The 19,450-nt window shown below is 38.3% G+C and overlaps 1 protein-coding gene across 1 annotated transcript in view; it reads right to left on the bottom strand.

The window, feature by feature from the left end:
• Positions 1–15,484, bottom strand: part of Tgs1 (Trimethylguanosine synthase 1) — a 95,796-nt gene extending 80,312 nt beyond the window's left edge. Inside the window, exons 1-4 of the mRNA XM_067135869.2 lie at positions 15,385–15,484; positions 15,054–15,294; positions 14,794–14,950; positions 4,732–6,560 (exon numbers count right to left, since the gene is read on the bottom strand). Of these exons, the coding sequence (XP_066991970.2) occupies positions 4,732–6,560; positions 14,794–14,950; positions 15,054–15,157 (2,090 nt within the window). The 5' untranslated portion in view covers positions 15,158–15,294; positions 15,385–15,484. The remainder of the gene's footprint in view (positions 1–4,731; positions 6,561–14,793; positions 14,951–15,053; positions 15,295–15,384) is intronic.
• Between the last annotated feature and the right edge of the window lie 3,966 nt (positions 15,485–19,450).

The raw sequence follows: 19,450 nt of genomic DNA, 5'->3' as shown, positions 1-19,450 counted from the left end.
CCATTCTCTGTTCCTGTTGCATTTTCAAACTTTTAATAGACTAACAGTATATACCTCACAGATTGTCAGATCACTCTTTTCAAGACTAAGAACTGCCTTATTGAAAACATCTGCTAAATGTTTCGAAAAATGTAGATACAATTCTACTAGAAGTGTTTGCTTACCAGAATCTGATTCTGAGGAACCTAACGAATATTTCTTAATGAATACTGGGCAGTCTTTAACACTTGAAAAATAAGATACTATCGCTGGGAGGTTTCTCAGCAGTCTTTCAATAACAGGCTTTATAGAAAGCCATCTTGTTGGCACATGTCTTAACAAATTAGCGTATTTAATATTAAGAAACTGAAATAATTATTTTAAGTGTAAAACTCTTTTTGCTGAATTTGAAAAGTAATCGAATACCGGTACTTTAATTATCAACATTTCAATATCAATTGACATAGAATTCATCCCAGCTTTACATGAATTGCGAACAACATGTGCACAACAATTAAGACTTGACCAAGGTTGGATTTTCTGCCTTTAGGTGTACATATACAGAATGTTTTTCCCAAAATTAGAAATTGTGTTGTCAGCAGTATAGCTTGAAATATGGGACAACATTAAACCATTTTCCGAAATTCTGTTATAAATTTGTTGAGACATTTTTATAGCACTTTCGTCCGCATCTTCATAAGTCTATAAGTCTGTTACAAATGTATAGTTTTTCGTCGAAATACCTCACTGTTAATGGGAAACACTATGAGAGAGCAATTTCTTGTTTACCGCACACGTCCTGCTTCCGATCACAGTGCAGGAGACTCATGCTCTACATGTCCGCTAGTACCGCTAGCACACTGCCAGAGGCGCTGTTCTCAACTGTGATGGCAGATCATTGGTCAGAAATCAGAATACAGAATATTTTCATCATAACCGCGCACTTTTTCGATACTATACTATTGTCTAAACCGCGATATTAAAAAAAACGGAACATTGGGCGTACGGTTTGAAGGGTGCACCGTACGCGGAACAAAATGAGGAAAAACCGTATTGTTCCGGGCAAAACCGTACATCTGGCAACCCTAAGTGATATGTAAACATTTTAATGTTAATATACAGTATTCACCTTTGCATAACAGAGTTTATGAATTTTTTCGACATTTAACTTCCGAAAATATTTACCATGTGTCATCCGAAAAAAAGCGTCAACCGAAGTGGCTCTGCCACATTTATTTAGGATAAACGGGGTTCTACTGTATTTTCAATCCACACACTGTCAACAATAACATCAACAACACTAATAATAGATATGTGAACTCCGGAGTTTACAAATTAGAATGCCAATCTTATAATTCCAGCTATTCCAGTTATAAACTATTAATAAATTATGTGTTCTTACATTAAATAAACTCATTTTAATATACATATAGCAGACATGTCGTGACATAACCTCGCGTTTCGTTAATACCACGATTTATACCAAATAAAGTCCGTACATAACTATGTAAATAATAATAATAATAATAATAATAATAATAATAATAATAATAATAATAATAATAAAGGTCGATATTTTCATTATTTACCCATGGGTTAGAGAGTTGTTTCCAAGTTATACTCACATTTTAAACCTACTACTCTCTAAAAAAAACCTATACTGGCCGAAGTTACAAGGTGTTAAACGATCACTCCAAGTGTTCTTATTGGGACACGCAGGATGATATGAAGACAGTGAAAGACTGCCATTCTCTATCTCTGTGACTAAAGCACAAGTATTTTACCTGCCTATGAAAACACTGACTACTGTAGTTACTCTATAGACTATAGTATGTAACTGCATCTGAAATTCTTTGATTCTTCGTTTTCTTATTTTTTATTTTATTGTATTTTTCCAGCGAGTGTTTCATTTTGACAGGCAAAGAACTGTAGCCTACATGTGTCTCCGTACTGCAAATAAATATTTTCTCCTTTGTTCAATAATTCTTTTTTTTTTTTTTTTGCTATGATTTGAATAAAAATGGATATTCCATATTCTTACAATAAATAATGCCAACATACTTAAACACTGACATTGTACAAAAACAAAAAAAAAACACTTTGCTACCTAAATTCGACTTCCAAAAGTAATCATTAAAAAATAGGTAGTGTAAGCGCCTAGTGTTGCCATATGGCAACATCAAATATCTTATGACCTAGTGGTCCCAAAATTCGGAAACTTGTTTCATTAGTTTATTTTGGTAGCAAACATGTGGCAAAACACAATAAATATGTAAATCTCAGAAAAAAATTAATTCAGGTGCTAATGGGTTAATAGCAACAAAAGTAAATATTTCGTAACTAAACTAATTTCCTCATCCCGAGGTGGTGCAACTCTTTTTAGACAGGCCTCCAGTGGAAGGGAGTTGCATGTACCATTTTTACCACATGTCAATCTTCCTGCCTTTCGTAAATCTCTGGCAATAAGGTACTGGAAATCGAACTCAGGCTCCCGAGAACGGCAGCTAATTGTGCTAACCATTATGTTGGTGAACATTCTTAACTACAAAACACAGACACATATACTTGAATGATGTGTGCTTGCAATGCACGGGTAGGAAACAAAACTATTCACCCATTTGTGGGATGCCATCAGAGCTGCAGTAGGCCTATGCTACAGAGGTGGACATTTCTTAAATACAAAACACAGATGTACCGCATAACTTCGACGAGTGTTTTCATTGCGTGGGTCATACGGTACGAAACTATATTCAGAAATTTATGCAGTGTCATCAGAGCTGCAGTAAGGCTTGCACCCGCTTCAAAGCGGAATCGCTGTTCTTCTCTGACGAAATACATTGGGGGGGGGGGGGGGGTCTTGTATGCAAGATTTATTTTTTTTTCATTCTCTTCGTCTCGAAAAGCCAGGGGGAGTATGTAATGCACGAGTAAATACGGTATATTGTATTAACAGTAACTTAAAGTTGCCTCGGTTGATCAGTGGTAGATTGTCTTACCCATCACACCCAGTTCACAGATTTGATTTTTAAAGGATGGTGAAAAATCTTGGCATTCCATGAGGTTGCTAACATGTTAAGGAACTCTGGTGGCATCCTCTGCATCATCTGAGAAAATAAAAATTAACTCAGCCACAGGAACCATCCAGAAGAATTCCACTTTCCTTGCTAGTCGGAATGTCGAAATTGTTAGGCAGGCTATCTTAATGGCCCTACTGCAGAAGGTCTGCAATGAGGTAGATGAAGCCAGAAGATGTTTATTATTACATTATTTTGATTATCGCCATCAGTACTTGTGCTTTTAACTTGGAACGCCTTTAATGGTTGCAAGAAAGTTGCCAAGTATAGATGTAAACCAAAACCAATATATGCCAGCCCTATTTATGAGATTTTTGTAAATCTCTAATAAGCAAGTACTAGGATACTGGGCCATGCAAACTTGTGGCAATCAATTACACCAAGAAGCACTGAAAGAGCAACGTAGTGCAAGTTTTCAGTATCCAAGAGATAGACACAACTGTAAGAACACTCATACCTCGAACAACCATCTGATGTTCACACCGAGAAATGCTCCACCTATGCTCTTACCATTCCATATTACAAATCAAAGTACCAACTTGGCTAACTTCAGGATATCGGTTTAATGATCGGTGCAAGAGGTACAATTCCAAGCTTCTTCACAAAGTTCTGCAAGGACTTCCATCTGAACAATGCCTTTTCTCTAAGAACAGCAATTGCTGCTCTAAAAGGCTCAACTGCAATCTCATGCAATCACTTCAATGGACCCTAAAATATATATATATATTTTTAATTTCTTTCAAACCCTCCTAGTTTTAATTATGAAATTATAGTGTTCAGTAGGCTTTGTTTTATGGCAATCCCTAGATGGGGACATATTGTTTGTTGTCAAGTAACAAAAATAAATTGAAGGAGAATAGTACACTAAGAAACCAGCAATCTTTTACAGCTGTTTGAGGCCTTATACAGGCATGTTACCAAAAGTTGAACATATTTTTTATCCAAACTGATGAATACTTATAGAGCTCACGACACTTATTTTCTATGTCGTACAGTGAGTATTGTGTTTCAAATAAATTTACATCAGACATATCTCTTGACTAGAATATTTTGCATAGTTTACATACTTACTTTGACCTATCAGTCACAAAAGACGAACACGAAACGTCCGGCAGTACCTCATCCAATAAAAAAAGTACATGAATTGAGTAAATCTGATATAATAATAATAATAATAATAATAATAATAATAATAATAATAATAATAATAATAATAATAACAATATGGCCTCAGTTCCAGTATGCAGGTATTTTGATACAATGTTATTCAGCCGGCCTGCCTGCATGTCATTTCAACATTCTGTTTTACTCCATTGAATGACAGAGAAACAGATATGCCCTGGGCGACTTATGACAAACTTTTAATTTACTTTATCACGAAAACACCAGATGTGTCACTAGAGATCTTTTACATGCTGACATCATATGACGTTAAGAGTGCCAAGTGGACTATATTTCGCCATTCAAAAATCCGACTACCTCTGCCGGGTTTGAGCCCATGATCTTGGGATCTGGAGGCAAACACTCAACCAATGATCCACAGAGGGAGCTATGCGATATAATAGCAATGTATACAATTGGCAAATATGCACTTTTCAGATACTGTATACAACACCCTCACAAGGTCTAGCTATGTTTAACTGACACGATGATTTATAAAAGGGCAAGAGAAACCTACCTTTCTTTCCGGCGTCTAGCTCTTGGTTGAGTATTCTTCACTTTAATTAACCCATTAATAGGCACGTCATTGTTCAGCATTGACTCATCACTAGCTGTTCCACTATTACTAAATTTAATAAGAGAATCTTCACTGCTACATGATTCTTGAATTAACTCATTCAGTCTCCTCACCTTCAGATCAAAACAAGACACTTTAGAAAGAACAGTTCGGGCATCTGATTCATCAAAAGTTGAATCACTTTCTGCTAACTCAGAACTATCTACTCCTTCATGTCTAGGGTGTTTGCATGGAGACAACATTTCACATTCGCTGTCAAAATTCTTTGTAGTTAGAACAGTCTCATCACTCTCACTAATATTAAATGAAGAATTTTCCTCTTCGCAACCCATTTTATCTTTCCCTGATTGTGTTGCATTCCTTTCAATACTCTGGGTATCATCAGATTCCATCTCCTCAACGCATCTATATAGAAGATTTGAAGCAATACTGGATTCCAATTTCTCATTTTCAGAGCAGAAATTTATTTCAGTCTTTGTAAGATCACTAGAAAAAGTATCAAGGAATGGTTCCATTTCAGGCAGGGCTTCCTGGAAACCCTGCGTTTCCATACAAACTTCAATCTCAACTTTACTGGAAGACTTGCTCTCACTTTCCTCTTCCACTACATCTTGGTGACGGACTGCGACAAAGGCATTGTAGTGAAACTGGTACTGTTCCTGGAAATGTTGTTTCCATAACTCCTGCCAATAGAGATCAGTTTCAGTCACAGCTACACCCTCATTACTACTTCCTCCGCTGTCTTCTGAACTTGAGAAAGTACTGCTGCGTAATGAATCAGTATCACAACTGAAGTCCAAAGATGAGATTGTAATCCTTGTTACATTAGTCATGGAATCTGTAGTGACAGCGGTATTGGCTACACTGCTGTTCATAGAATCACAGCGACTGCCAACAAACCGTCCCTCAACACTACCGTCAGTCGAAGATTCATCAGTGCTTAAAGGCGATAGCACATTATCACTAGATATCAGCCCTGACTGTGAGGAATCATTTGTTGTAGAGTCCTCAAAAATAATTCTAGATGGTTTACACATTTTCTCTTCACATTCGTCTAATTTGCCACTTAAAGAAATTCCACCTGAGGCAGAGCTCACACCTTTAAAGCTTGATCTCTCAACAGAATCACAGGAGCTCTGCTGAACAAAGACATCATCACTGGTAGCACAAGGAGAATCATCACTACTGAATCTAAAGTGAGTGCGTGATACTTTCTTAGCACATCGCAATTGAACATTTTCGTACGTGTTCTGGTATGTGCTGTTTGAGGTACTATCTAAACGACTTTGGAATAACAAAAGTTCTTCATTAGAAGAAATTAATCGTTCACTTACTACAGAGCTATTTTTCTCTTCAGAAATAGGAAAAAATGGACTTGATAATGAGGCCGAATTGGATGTGTCCTTTTCCTGCAAGAGTGGGACAACATCTTCTGTTATCTCAGCCTGACCCTCACTGCCTTGGTTTCGGTGATCACCAGCATTCTCCAGGTATGCTGGATTGATATATTCACCATATTTAGCAATCCAGCTTTCCCAAATAAGCCTCTCACCATTGGTTGCCCAATAGCGCTCCCATTCCGCATGTCGTGTGTCACCACCACACTCTGACAGATCAGCTCCACTGTCACTAAGATGGAGGCCTCCTCGAGGTATACCAATCCCTCCGCCACCACCCCCCCCAGGTCCTTCTCGAATGCTGTCGTGTTCATCTGTTGAATAGTTGTTGTCAGTATGTGAGGCGCTGCAGTAACAGCTAACACTTTCCTCCTGAAAAAGAAAACACAAATTGAAAACCACACAGAAAAAAAATTAAGCTGACAAATAATAAAAGAATATTAGCAATGTATTGTAACATGCCATGAAGTGCCATGAACTGCAAACTCAGAGAATAAGATGAGTGTGTTGATTGATTTAACACATTAAGAATAGTCCCATAAAAGAAAGGAAGGACTATGAAAGGTAGGAAAATAAGATTTCCTACACTCTGCAAGCCTACTTGTAAACCTTTTGGGGTTAGGAAGAAAACGTGAAATTACTGGATCTATATGAGCTTATTGTGTTCAGACTGCCTCAGTAGATCGAAGGTGGAGTGTCCAATTTGTTAATCACAAGATCCTGGGTTTGAACAGCCAAGGTACTCTTATTTTTTACAGGAAGGCAAAACTTTTGGCACTATGTCACTGTTGCTGGCAAGTTAAAGACCTCTGGTGGTGTATTCGGCAATAGCCAACAAATTAACACAGCTATAGGAACCATCGAGAGGAGTTCCACTTTCTCTGCTGGATAGCAACACAATCAGAATCTCAAAAGTGGTAAGCCAGTCATCTAGATAGCACCACTTCAGAAGTCCTGCAACTCTGTGAGCCAAGACCATATTATTATTATTATTATTATTATTATTATTATTAGTTCTCAGAACTCATGCTACCATATATTCCAGTTTCATTCTCAAGGAACAACAGCACAACCAGAATGTCAAAACTGACAGGTACGCCACTTAGATGGCACCAATTCCGAAGGTCTAACTCCTTGCCCAAAGTCGCATGGAAAATACGCCTGTAGTTTTATGTGACTGTGAACATCACTGTGATCATAGCCATAGGACCTGCAGTGTTGTGTGGAATCTGACACACAGGGACATGGCTTTTAATTTCAAAAATCTCACATTCATTGGCCATGAATCAAACAGAGGCCATGCAATGGACATTTGGAGTCTGTCACCTCACAAGAGACCATTGCTCACACAGGCACATAAAGCTGCAAGTCTTCAATGGGCTAGAAATCATAGAACATGGACAGTAGCTGACTGGCAGAACATAATGTGGTCTGACGAATTAAGTTTCTACCTGGATTCCAATGATGCACGTCGTTGAATGCACTGATGGACAAATGAAGCATTTCATCCTGGATGTGTGCAAAGTCAGGTTCAAGCCAGATGTGGGTCTGTGATGTTTTGGTGATGTTTTTCGTACCATGGATTGGACCTGCTCACTGAAGTGACCACTAACATGAACCAGCACGTTTATTTAAACATTCTGGATGATCAGATGTTGCCTTTCAGTCAACATCTGCTTGATGAATATGCTATTCATACTCTGATTTTTCAATGCCCGCCTGGTGGCCATGATCATTAAGGCATCGAAGTCTAAACGGTCTGACACCGAGATTAGCCAGTTCGACTCCCGTTGGTCAAAAAAAATTTCACCATCAGAATATTGGCTGGCAGTGTAGGGGAGGTGGTGTTAAACAATTTCCAATAACTAGATTGAATGCCAGAAGCCTGGATTAAATTCCAAACCTCACTGCAGTGCTCATATGGAGTGAGGGCCTATGATGCTGTTGACGGTGATTCGTCCATCGGACGGAGACGTTAAGCCTTGAACAGACCCCTTGGTTCTATTTGAGAGGAGTAGGCTATGTGCCGGCACTGGGTTTCCCCCTCTCTCTTCCTACTATCATATATCATGTTATTCATTTCATCTCATTAACTTCCTCTGATGTGGCTGACATCAGGAAGGGCATCCGGTCATAAAAACCTGCCACGACAGATTCATCTCACCTCATACCAGACCCCGTAGAGCAACGGAACAAGGAGTGGACAAACAAAACAAACTCGGATTTTTCAAAATGACAACAGCAAAGTTCATCGAGCTGGACACATATGTGACTGGTTTTATGAACACTCCCTCAACCTATTACTTCTCAAATGACCTGCAAAAGAACCTGACCTGAACCCCATTGAAAATCTGTGGGACCAGTTGGAGCAGCAAGTAAAATGCTGACACCAGCTTCCCCACAATTTGGTGGAATTGTTTGACCAAATCCTCAGCCAGTGGCTTAATCTGGATGCGATGTACCAGCACAACCTTGTGGACCCACTTCCTAACCGAATCCAGGAGGTTATCAAGTCCAAAGGCGGAATTACACGGTATTAAATGATGCTTGTAATGATTTCTCCAGGGGTGACTAATTTTTTTGTTTGGTGAGCTTATGTTAACGCTGAAAAGTGAGTGGATGGAAAAAAAATGGCACAAAGTAACAAGGAAGATGCCAAAATCATGGCAAAAGTTTCAATATACAGTACTTTTAAACTGCAAGGAACCTAAGGATTTTTTTTTTTTTTTTGTACAATTTGCTTTACGTCGCAGCAACACAGATAGGTCTTATGGCGATGATGGTTTGGGAAAGGGCTAGGAGTGGGAAGGAAACGGCCATGGCCTTAATTTAGGTACAGCCCCAGGATTTGCTTGATGTGAAAATGGGAAACCAAAGAAAACCAGCTTCAGGGCTACTGACATTGGGGTTCAAACCCACTACATCCCGAATGCAAGATCACGGCTGCGCACCTCTAACCACACCGCCAACTCACTCGGTAAAATCATTATCATCATCATCATCATCATCATCATCATCAATGTCCCACTCCAGTCACCCGGGGTGTTTAACCAGCCTCCTCCACTTCTTTCCGTCCTTCCACTTTTCCTGCTCCATTACTTCCGCCACTTCCAATCCAGCTTTTCTAATGTCCTTCCAAATCTCATCCATCCACCTTCTTCTCGGTCTTCCAACTGGTCTCTTTCCAATTCCCTTCTTGCTACCCGTTCGTTTTCCATTCTTTTTACATGTCCGAACCATCTCAGTCTTGCTTTCTGTATGTTGTCCTAACGATTCTATATTTAGCTCTTCTTTGATTTTAATATTTTGAATTCTATCTCTTCTTGTCCTTTTAACCAATGTTCTTAAAAATTTCATTTCTACTGCTTGGATCTTACTATCTTGTCTCTTATTAGTTGTTACCAGCATTTCTAGTCCGTATGTTACAATTGGTATGAAATACTGTTTATATAATGTTAATTTCCTTCTCTTGAGTATTTTGTCATCCCATAAAACCTCTCTGACTTGAGGATAAAATGTTGTACCTTTACTTAGTTAATTTCACGGTTGATTTCATTACTTCCATTAATAATGCTACCCAGATATGTAAAGTGTTCTACATTCTCTAACTGTTCTCCGTCTATGTTCACTTGGCTTCTCATCATTTTAAAATTAGTCATGGCATATTCAGGAAACAAAACAAGCCTCTTAACACTTAAGAAGGCTTATGACTATCCATCGATAGATCTTCAATATTGAAAATCTTAAGAAATTTTGGACTCTCACCCAAAATTATGGTAATAAAATCAAACTAAGTTAATAAACTGATGAAATGAAATGGTGTATGGCTTTTAGTACCGGGAGATTGCAGGATGGGTTCGGCTCGCCAGGTGCAGGTCTTTTGATGTGACGCCCATAGGCGTGATGAGGATGAAATGATGATTAAGACAACACATACACCCAGCCCCCATGCCAGGGAAATTAACCAATGATGGTTAAAATTCCCGACCCTGCCGGGAATTGAACCCAGGACCCCTGTGACCAAAGGCCAGTACGCTAACCATTTAGCCATGGAGCCGGACAATAAACTGATAAAACTCACCTTAACCAACACAAAGTTTCAAGTAAAGTTTCAGAGGGGAATTTTCTGAGCCATTCTTCACAAGAAAACAGATTTAAGACAGGAAGATTGCCTCTCATCATCACCGTTCGGTGCCTTGGAATATGGTACAAGGATAACCTGATGAATATCAAAATTGGAAGACAGCATAAGTTTAAACTGCCTGGGATTCACTGATGATCTTGCTCTCCTGTCCAGCAACATTCAGGAAGCCTGACAAGTTAAATCACTACAGGAAATAGCACAGAAAATCGACAGCAGAATATCCTTGAAAGTTAGAAACTTCATTTTGTTCCGTATTGAACTGGGGTTACAGTAAAATGAAAATGTTAAAGGTCCACCTTTTCAATACCATGAATGTTTATTGATGTGAATATATATCACATAACGTCTAGAGAAGGTTGGTACTAGTTTCGACGCTCATTGCGCGTCATCATCAGCCAACAAATCAATTGAGCAAAATGCAACTTATCGAATAGCAATATATAACACATGATAGCACCTACAAGACAAATGTTAAACTACGACTAGTTGAAATATAAAACACATGACAGCAAATATAAGGATTAATGTTGAAAGCTAAATTGTCAAAAGTTAAAACAATGAAATCAAAACGGAGAAGGTAACAATAGTTAGGGTATGATACACGAGAAAGTAGTCCAGCTTGAGGTTTGTAGAACATAAGGCCTCATGTTATCAGTGGGAAGAATAATCTTGTTCTCTAAAGTTGCAGTAATTAACAGGCTTAATTCAGGTGGTTTTGAAGCCAACAATGTGGTCTTGTGAAGATCATAATTTGAATTAATGTCACGTTTCCCAGTTCAGTATGGAAACGTGGAGACCTGACGAAAAGATTGAAAGCCAAATTAGGCGTCATATAAACGTACATAGCCAAAAGAAATATAAGGGAAAGGAGGCGAACTCACCTTGAGTAGCATGATGGCATAGATGTTGAAAGGAGGGGAGCTGGGCTAATGAATAGAGCTATAATGGAGGCCGAGTAGCGGAAGGGAAGGGAGAGTGAGGGGAGGGGAAGGGGGAAAAGGAGGAGCTAAAGCTGAAGAGTACGGCTATGGTGGGGCAGAGGGATGAAGTAGTGTGGGTAAGTGACGGGGATGTGGATTGCACATGGCTTGAAAGATAGCGCTAGTGTTTGGAAATCTGATATTTTTAAACAAGTTAATTAAGAAATCGAAAAGGATATTAGGCTTGTCAGAGATTTCATTTAAGTTGAAGTTAGGATTAAAGTATTGATCGAAATGGATGAAACAATTTTCGATTATGTTCATGAGAGGCCCTTTATTGGCCATTTGAAGGATCTCTAAATCGTGTTCAATGTCGGTAAACTTGTGGTTGGAGTCAGAGATGTGTTGACCTATTGCTGAAAACCTATTGTATCTTATAGCGTTGACGTGCTCTGAATATCTAGTGATGAAACTGCGTCCTGTTTGCCCGACGTATGAGGAATTGCAGTCAGCAGAATATCCTTCGAAGAGACAGAAATCATGTTAACTGACCCACCATCCGTAAATAAAATCACAACAGATGAACAGGAAATCAAAATCATAAACAAATTTAAATAATTAGGTGAAATAATAACATAACCTCAACGAAAAACAGACATGGCATAACAGAATTTTAAAAAATGACCAGAGCACGTTATATCACCAAGAACAATACAATAAAAAAGGACTCTCTACAGCCACAATTTAAAATTACATAACGCTTACACAACCAGAAATAACATATGCAAGTAAAACCATTTTCAAAACAACCAACACTGCAGAAATAGACAGTATACCCAAGTTGGTGCATAAACAAAAAATACTGAGAAAATGGACACTGGAAACTAGCAAGGAAATGGAACCAGCAATGGGCACAATCAGAAAGAAAAGAATAATACATTTTTTGGACATCTACTCAGAACACCAGAACACACAGGATCACCAGGAGAATTACCGAAAAATTACGGAACAGTAAGACAACATTAGATGGATTACAGAAATCAAAGAAGATGTGATGGAACTAGAAATTACAATAAATAATTTTAAAAACAAAACAGACAATCACGACTCGCAGACAAACCAGTCCACAAACCAAGATCAACAGACAGACAATGGGACGGGCGATTTCAGAAAAATAGTTGAGATCCGAGAGAATGAAGAAGTACTGGGCTGACAGGAAAATGAAAAAAAAAAAATTGTTATAAAATTGACTAAAATGGCCCACTGAAGGCCATAAAATTTGAATAATGATATTATTGGCTTTATGTTATGGTTATCAGAGACATCAAGGAAAGATGTTCTTTTGCATGCTGATAAATCTATAGACACAAAACCGATTATCTGAGCACCCTCGAGTAACAATGGACCAAGCTAGGATTGAACCTGCCAACTTCTGCTCAAACTTTGGCATCAGGAATATCGATGATGATGATGATGATGATGATGCATGCTGTTTAAAGGGGCCTAACAGTTAGGTCATTGGCCCATCAAGAATACTAACTCTTTTTTAAATCCAATCTCAATAATATGGAAAGAAGGCTTAAAATTTCATGAACAGAATAACACTAAATCATGAAGTTTGAAGTAATTAAGAACTCTAACCTACTAAGATACTTCATGTAGTGCTAGCCAAAGGCTGGCAGAGTATGAAATGAATGGTAAAGCTTCCACCGACCCTTCGCGAAAGACAGGTTACCGATCCAACATGGTGCAGTTTAGACGTCACAGCACACTAATGAAGGATACCATTGGTTTAGATTGGTTAAGTCTGTCTAGTGGCATGACCATTCGGCTGGATTGGTTAGGCCTGGTTAGTGACAAGACCATTGGGCTGAAGACAAGCAAAGGAGGGCTGGAGGGGTAAGCCAGAGGTTAGGGTTACGAAGTGGCCAATAGGTCTCTACTGTACGCGCACTTCTTAGTGATAGATTTTTGTACTGGGTTGAGGAGTAAGGGGGGAGCACTGCCAGTTCCGGTAATACTGCCAACTGAATGGAAATGAAATCAGAATGGAATCGATAATATGATCGATCGATATGAATTTTCTAAACCTTTATCATCTTATGCCAACAACTGTGTCACACACACAATAAATAATACTATATAACATTTCTCGATGCGAAACGTGCTCCTAGCATGAATTCTATAGTTTGGGTTTGCTGTGTAAACAACAACAGTACAAGTACGTAAAGTGTACGCCAGATGTCGCACAGCGATCATAAGAGTTTCTTAGTTTGTGTTTCAAAGGTTGCCAATACGAATCTTGAAGATAACTTAAGTCGACCAATTCAGCACTAGGGTGTAAATCTATCGCTAAAAAGTGCGCAGATAATAGTATCCTCTGGAGTTCTGCTAAAATGTAACTAAAAGTAAAGTTAAGGGCGCACATTGTGACAATCTGAAACTGCACGGTATTCTTATTTTCAACTAAGGTGGCAGCCTTGCAGAAACACATTATGCAAGCTAATCAGAGACAATGGAAAACTTGTCTTTATGAAAGCTAACCCGAGCCGGCCAATAGCAACACACAAAATGTTCGCAAATCTTAGATTTCCAGTCACTCGTCTTAATTCCTCTATATAAGTAAGAGTGCTTCTAGGGGCGGGTGGTGGATCCCTGGGAAGCATAAAGGAAAGATCACTCCTCTACGCTACTTCCAGTATCGTTTCACATAATTTGTGTATGCTTTTTAACCTGTGAAGGGTCAACGGAAGTACTATCAAATTACAGTGCAATCTTACATAATCAACAGCTGAGCAGCAAGTGTGTTCCACATTATCAACTGTTTCAAAGGATCATGTGCAATGGCACAACATATATATTTTAACTTTTAATTTGATTTGATACAAAACTGTAGGTACTAAAAATGCTTCAATTAAGCAGCAAAAGATGTGGACATGCACAAGTTATACATGTGATCATCTAAGTACTTGAATGATTATCAACAACAATATGCCATTCAACCCACCTGATATTAACATTGGGCAATACAGTTAGGTAGGCCTATCATGTTGGAATTTTTATACTAATTTTCTAAAACTAGCTGGCAGTATGACCATGACGTTTAAGAGAAGTTGTGAATAGTTGGACACAACTTTTGTGGAATTGTCTTGATACATCTAGCAATGAAACACAATCACACATTTACTTTCAAAAGACTGAAATGCTTCAGCATCAAATCTCTCTAAATTAATACAATTTTTTGAAGCATTCACTACAAAAATTGACATAATGTTAGGAATTTTTTGTTGACAAACATGAAATTCAGGCCATATTTTCAAAATAATCCAATCTAGAAAAATATTTGTTAACGATTTAAATTTCATAGTGGGACAAACATACATAACCTATGCAATCCCTTTGTAAGACATAATCTGACAGTTTAACCAAAGAAAACTGCAACACGTCTGAAACAATATCCATTCATAAATTACAAAATTACTTGACACACAGACAGAAAATAGGGGTAGTGTACTACAACTGTGCAGAACCTTAAACTCACATCATGTCTTCCAACAGTCTTCACAGGTGGTGGCTCAGAAATGGGACTGTACAACTGAAAATCAGTTTTCTCTGTTGGAATGGTTTCCAGGTAAGTATTTTCCTCCTCACTGCCATCTGCCTTCTCACCCATTCCCCCATACAGCTGCTCACCATTACTGAGGGAAAATTACAGAATAAATCACTTATGACCTTATTAATCGCAAGGCAAACTCGAAAAAACAATCGTTTAATTCATGAATAAATTATCTGTATTGTTACCGTATAAATACTCTGCTACAGAGGCAATAAATATTTCCTTCATTAGGATGGCCTGTCAAGCCAAGATGTACTTCAGCTAGTGGCTCCCAGAAGTGTTCACACATGATAGATGTAGAACTAAATGTTAACTGAACATATCTTCCAATAATATACTAAAAAGGCACACGTGATTCCATCATAATCTCGTAATGATATATGTTCCCATTCTAAATCTGACGGGCATTATCTGACAGCAGCCTTCCTGTAACAACACAAAGACGTGATGAACTTAATCAACATACATATAAACTAACAATCCTAACAAGTGATTTAGATTCCACTGATAACTTACACGTAAACTGTGAAAGAACATCACTTGGCATTTTATTCGGGAAGAAAATAAACCCGAAATGTACGAAAACGATACACCTTTAACCTTCTACTACAACACACCAGTATAGTGATGGGTCGAACTAGCTCTTTTGAGGGAGCTAGCTCATTCGCTCCCGCTCCTAACTGAGAGTCGTTCAAAAGAGTCGACTCTTGGGAGCGGGAAGGTAGGAGCGAGCCAGGAAGTCAGAGGCCGCTCTCCGCTCCAGGTTCGTTCGTTCATTCGTTCATCCGGTTTAGGGCAGACGGCTCTTTATGACTTCCGGTCGCTCTGTATGACTTCCGGGAACGAACGATATAGCGCAAATAGTTCATATTTTCCACAACAGATGGCAGCACAACGTCTAGTTCAGAAAGCTTCTCTTGAAATAAAACAAATAAACAAATGCACTCCTGGCAACATTGGCAAATAATCTAACGATAAAGCTTTATATACAGTAACGAAGAAATGTTTAACAAATATGCAGTATTAATGGATAACATCTAATATTACTTTGCCCATGTTCCTTTCTTCTTAAAATGATGCTTTTCAAGACTGAATGCACCGTGACGAGACGTATGTTCATGATATTGGCAATACTTACACGTTAATAAATAATTGTTTAAGAATGTAATGGGATGTAAGTTACTATAGTATACACTAAGCCATGAGTTTTTTATTCATAAGCGCCCAAAATAGCGTGATTTTACATCTTCTAGATTAATCATGACTCCCGTCTTTATTTGAAGGAGCGAGATGATGCGAGATAGTTCACCTTTTACACAACAGATAGCAACACAATGTACAGTTTGGACAAGCGTCTCGGTATAACACTGCGATAATACGACCTGGCCAATCAGAATGCATTCTTGAAAAGTATGGCCGCTGGTGGCCTCAGCCTTTTACGAAAGTGCTGCCATCTGGTATGAATCGTAGTAAATATGAAAATTGATTAACAATTGTTTTTGCGTAAGTGGAGGGAAAAGTTGTTGTTTGAATTGTGTTTAGCATGTGGCCAATACGTTCGGGTGAATAATTTTTAATATTTGTTTGAATTGCGTCAACACATGGTCAATAAGTTCATTTGGATCATTTCTAGTGTGGTTAATACGTTCATTCGGATAATTTCTGCTATCTACACGATGCAAAATTAAAGAGACATAAATTACAAGTAGCCTACACAAGTTGTCATCTTAATCACTAAAGCGTGGGCGGCTTAATGAAACTGGATTTACTTGTAAATTTTGTAGCTGGGACACATCCAGCGAACGAGAGTTACGGGGACATATGAGCGTCATACAGTCAGCGAGAAGATTCAAAATTCATATAGACTGTCCTGGTAAGTGCTGACGATTTCCATATTAGTAGTTGAATAGGTTAGAGGTAATGGATTAGTATGTTCTTACTCAAAAGCCTGTTTTTTTCATTTCAGTGGTGAATTGTCCGTATATCACTGCGAATCACCAAGAGTTGAGTCAGCATGTGTTGCATGACCACAGTGAATTAATTCTTGAAGGATGTTCTATCACAGGAATGTCTTCAGTAACAAGAAAGGTGGGAAGAATGTTCAACCATTGTATCATAATAGTTATGCAACGGATCTTCATATTCGTATTTTTGTTCACTGTATCTAGTTAGGCAATCCGTATGGAGATAGTTGAATGCATAAATGTTCATTAAAGTTTATTAAGGGTAGGCCTATTCCATGAAATATCACAATCTGCTACAAGCTCTTCACAAAATGTATTTTCCTCACATGTTCATTAAATACCAGTACCAATATTCTTTAAATCAGTATAATTTTCTGTTCCTATTAATAGCTCCATTAGGCCTAATGATGCTCGAAATGTACTCGCAACCAAAATTCATGCTTTCAGAAAGATTTTCCTTAATATTTTCAGTATTTATTTGAAATAAGTTATTTGCATGAGGGTGAAATCTCAGATTTCATTAAAATTGTTATACTGGCACTAACTACATTTTACCATTCTTTGAAATCTCAAGAAGGGTACCTGTGGTTCTTGCTGAATTCGTTAAAGTATTATTTTAAGAAATTTTGTTAAGACTTATCTAGTTCTAGCAGTTACAGCATTATATCCTTGGAAAGAATGTGCACAAAATTCCGAACATATTAATCCATGATGCAACCCTACATTTTAAATTATATGTCTGTTTTGAATACAGGATGATTACTTGTACTTGTATGTTGGGTATTCAGCCTGAAGGCTGGTTTGATCCTCTCCAGCTCTGCCAATAGCTGTCATAAATGGCCTAGGCGTCACTGAAAAGGCGTACTAGGGAAATGAGGAGTGAGGTAGTTTCCCGTTGCTTTCCTGACCGTGCCAGCCGTTGCTATTACATATCAGTCTGCCAAGCCTACTGAAATGCATGCACCAACCGACCCTATGAGTGATATTTTCACACCATTCATAACAGGGACTGGCTGCATAAACAATGGTATTACTAGCATCACCCATACCTCAGTCACTTTCATATTGTCAAAGCCAAGGATGAGACTGAGACAGGTCAATGAAAGTAACAATTTTGATATAGCCCATACCAGAAGACATAGTGCACTGTAAACACTACATCTCGCCAGCAAAGGCATGATGATTACTTTCCCCTGTGAAATATAATTGTTGCAAGGCTGAAGTGGCCGGAGTGAATTCTGATTTCCATTTTAGAATTAGCATAGGAAGTCAGTGTGTTGATGTCACACCGATTGATCTAACGGAAACCTGCATTTTATGTAATATTTCATCATTATTTTCATTCTTAGATAAAGTAATTATTTTTAATTTTCAGGAATAACTTAGAGATGGGAATGTTTGCATAGTAAGATTGAATACCTACTTTCCTTAATCTTGTCTATAATCTGTCCTTATTTTCTCCATTCCACAGTTCTTGACAAACTGGATGTTTAGGCTACATCTTCTATAATCTATTTTGTCCACAAATATGGTTCCTGTGACAGTTAAAGATCTGTTTTATCAACTTTTAGATTCAAAGAAAACATTGACAGCACCACCGATACCATTAAATCTTTGTCTTTCTGAAGTGCAAGAAAAGTGCTCATCTCTTTGCCAGAATCTGCGAGGTATTTACCTAAATTTATGAAATAATATTTGTTACATCCTCATGTAATTCATGAACTTTCTCTGAAAAAATTTATACGGTACTTTAATATCTTTTGAGGTAACTGCAAAGAAATTGTCATTGTTTAAGAAGCCTTTCTCGTGGTCAGTCGAGATTTCTTCTGAGGATGCAGAGCACAGTTTTCTGCGAAACGTTAAGAATTTCACCTTATTTTCTTCACACGGCATATGTCCAAAAGCCTATACAGCATCATGTCTACTATGTTGTCATACAGTAAGCTTACTTGAAACTCTGGAAAAGGAAATTAAATAGCGACTGGTTTGTTCCAGATGTAAAGAATTGCATTTTGAAAAATAGAAGTATAGTTTTCCAGAAAATAATATATAACCACTACTTTTTTTTTCCAAAGAAATAAACCTGTTGTTGGATCAAGTTGCACAAGTCTTGGTGAGTGGAGTCAATAGTAGCACTTGAAGAGTGATTTCTAGCCTCCATGGCTCAGGCGGCAGTGCGCCAGCCTCTCACCGCTGGATTCCGTGTTTCAAATCCCAGTTACTCCATGGGAGATTTGTGTTGGACAAAAAAGGAGGCAGGAGAGGTTTTCTCCAGGTACTCCGGTTTTCCCTGTCATCTTTTATTCCAGCAATACTTTCCAGTATCATTTCATCTGTCAGTTATTAATCATTGCCCCAGAGAAGTGCAACAGGCTTCGGCAGCCGGCACAGGTCCTATCCTCACCACTAGATGGGGCTTCACGTGTTCCATTCCTGACCCGGTTGAATGACTGGAAACAGGCTGTGGATATTCATACTCGGGAGTGATTTCCAGTATTTTTTTTCTGAGTAATTCAGTGCTTGGATATACTGATCAGCTGTTCAGGCTGGGCTGGGTAGCTAGGGCAGTAGAGCACTGGCTTTCTGAGCTCAAGTTGGTATGTTCAGTCCTAGCCCAG

Source organism: Anabrus simplex, chromosome 1 (assembly GCF_040414725.1).
Source record: "Anabrus simplex isolate iqAnaSimp1 chromosome 1, ASM4041472v1, whole genome shotgun sequence".
Classification (NCBI taxonomy): Eukaryota; Metazoa; Arthropoda; class Insecta; order Orthoptera; family Tettigoniidae; genus Anabrus; species Anabrus simplex.
This window is presented reverse-complemented; position numbering and strand designations above follow the sequence as displayed.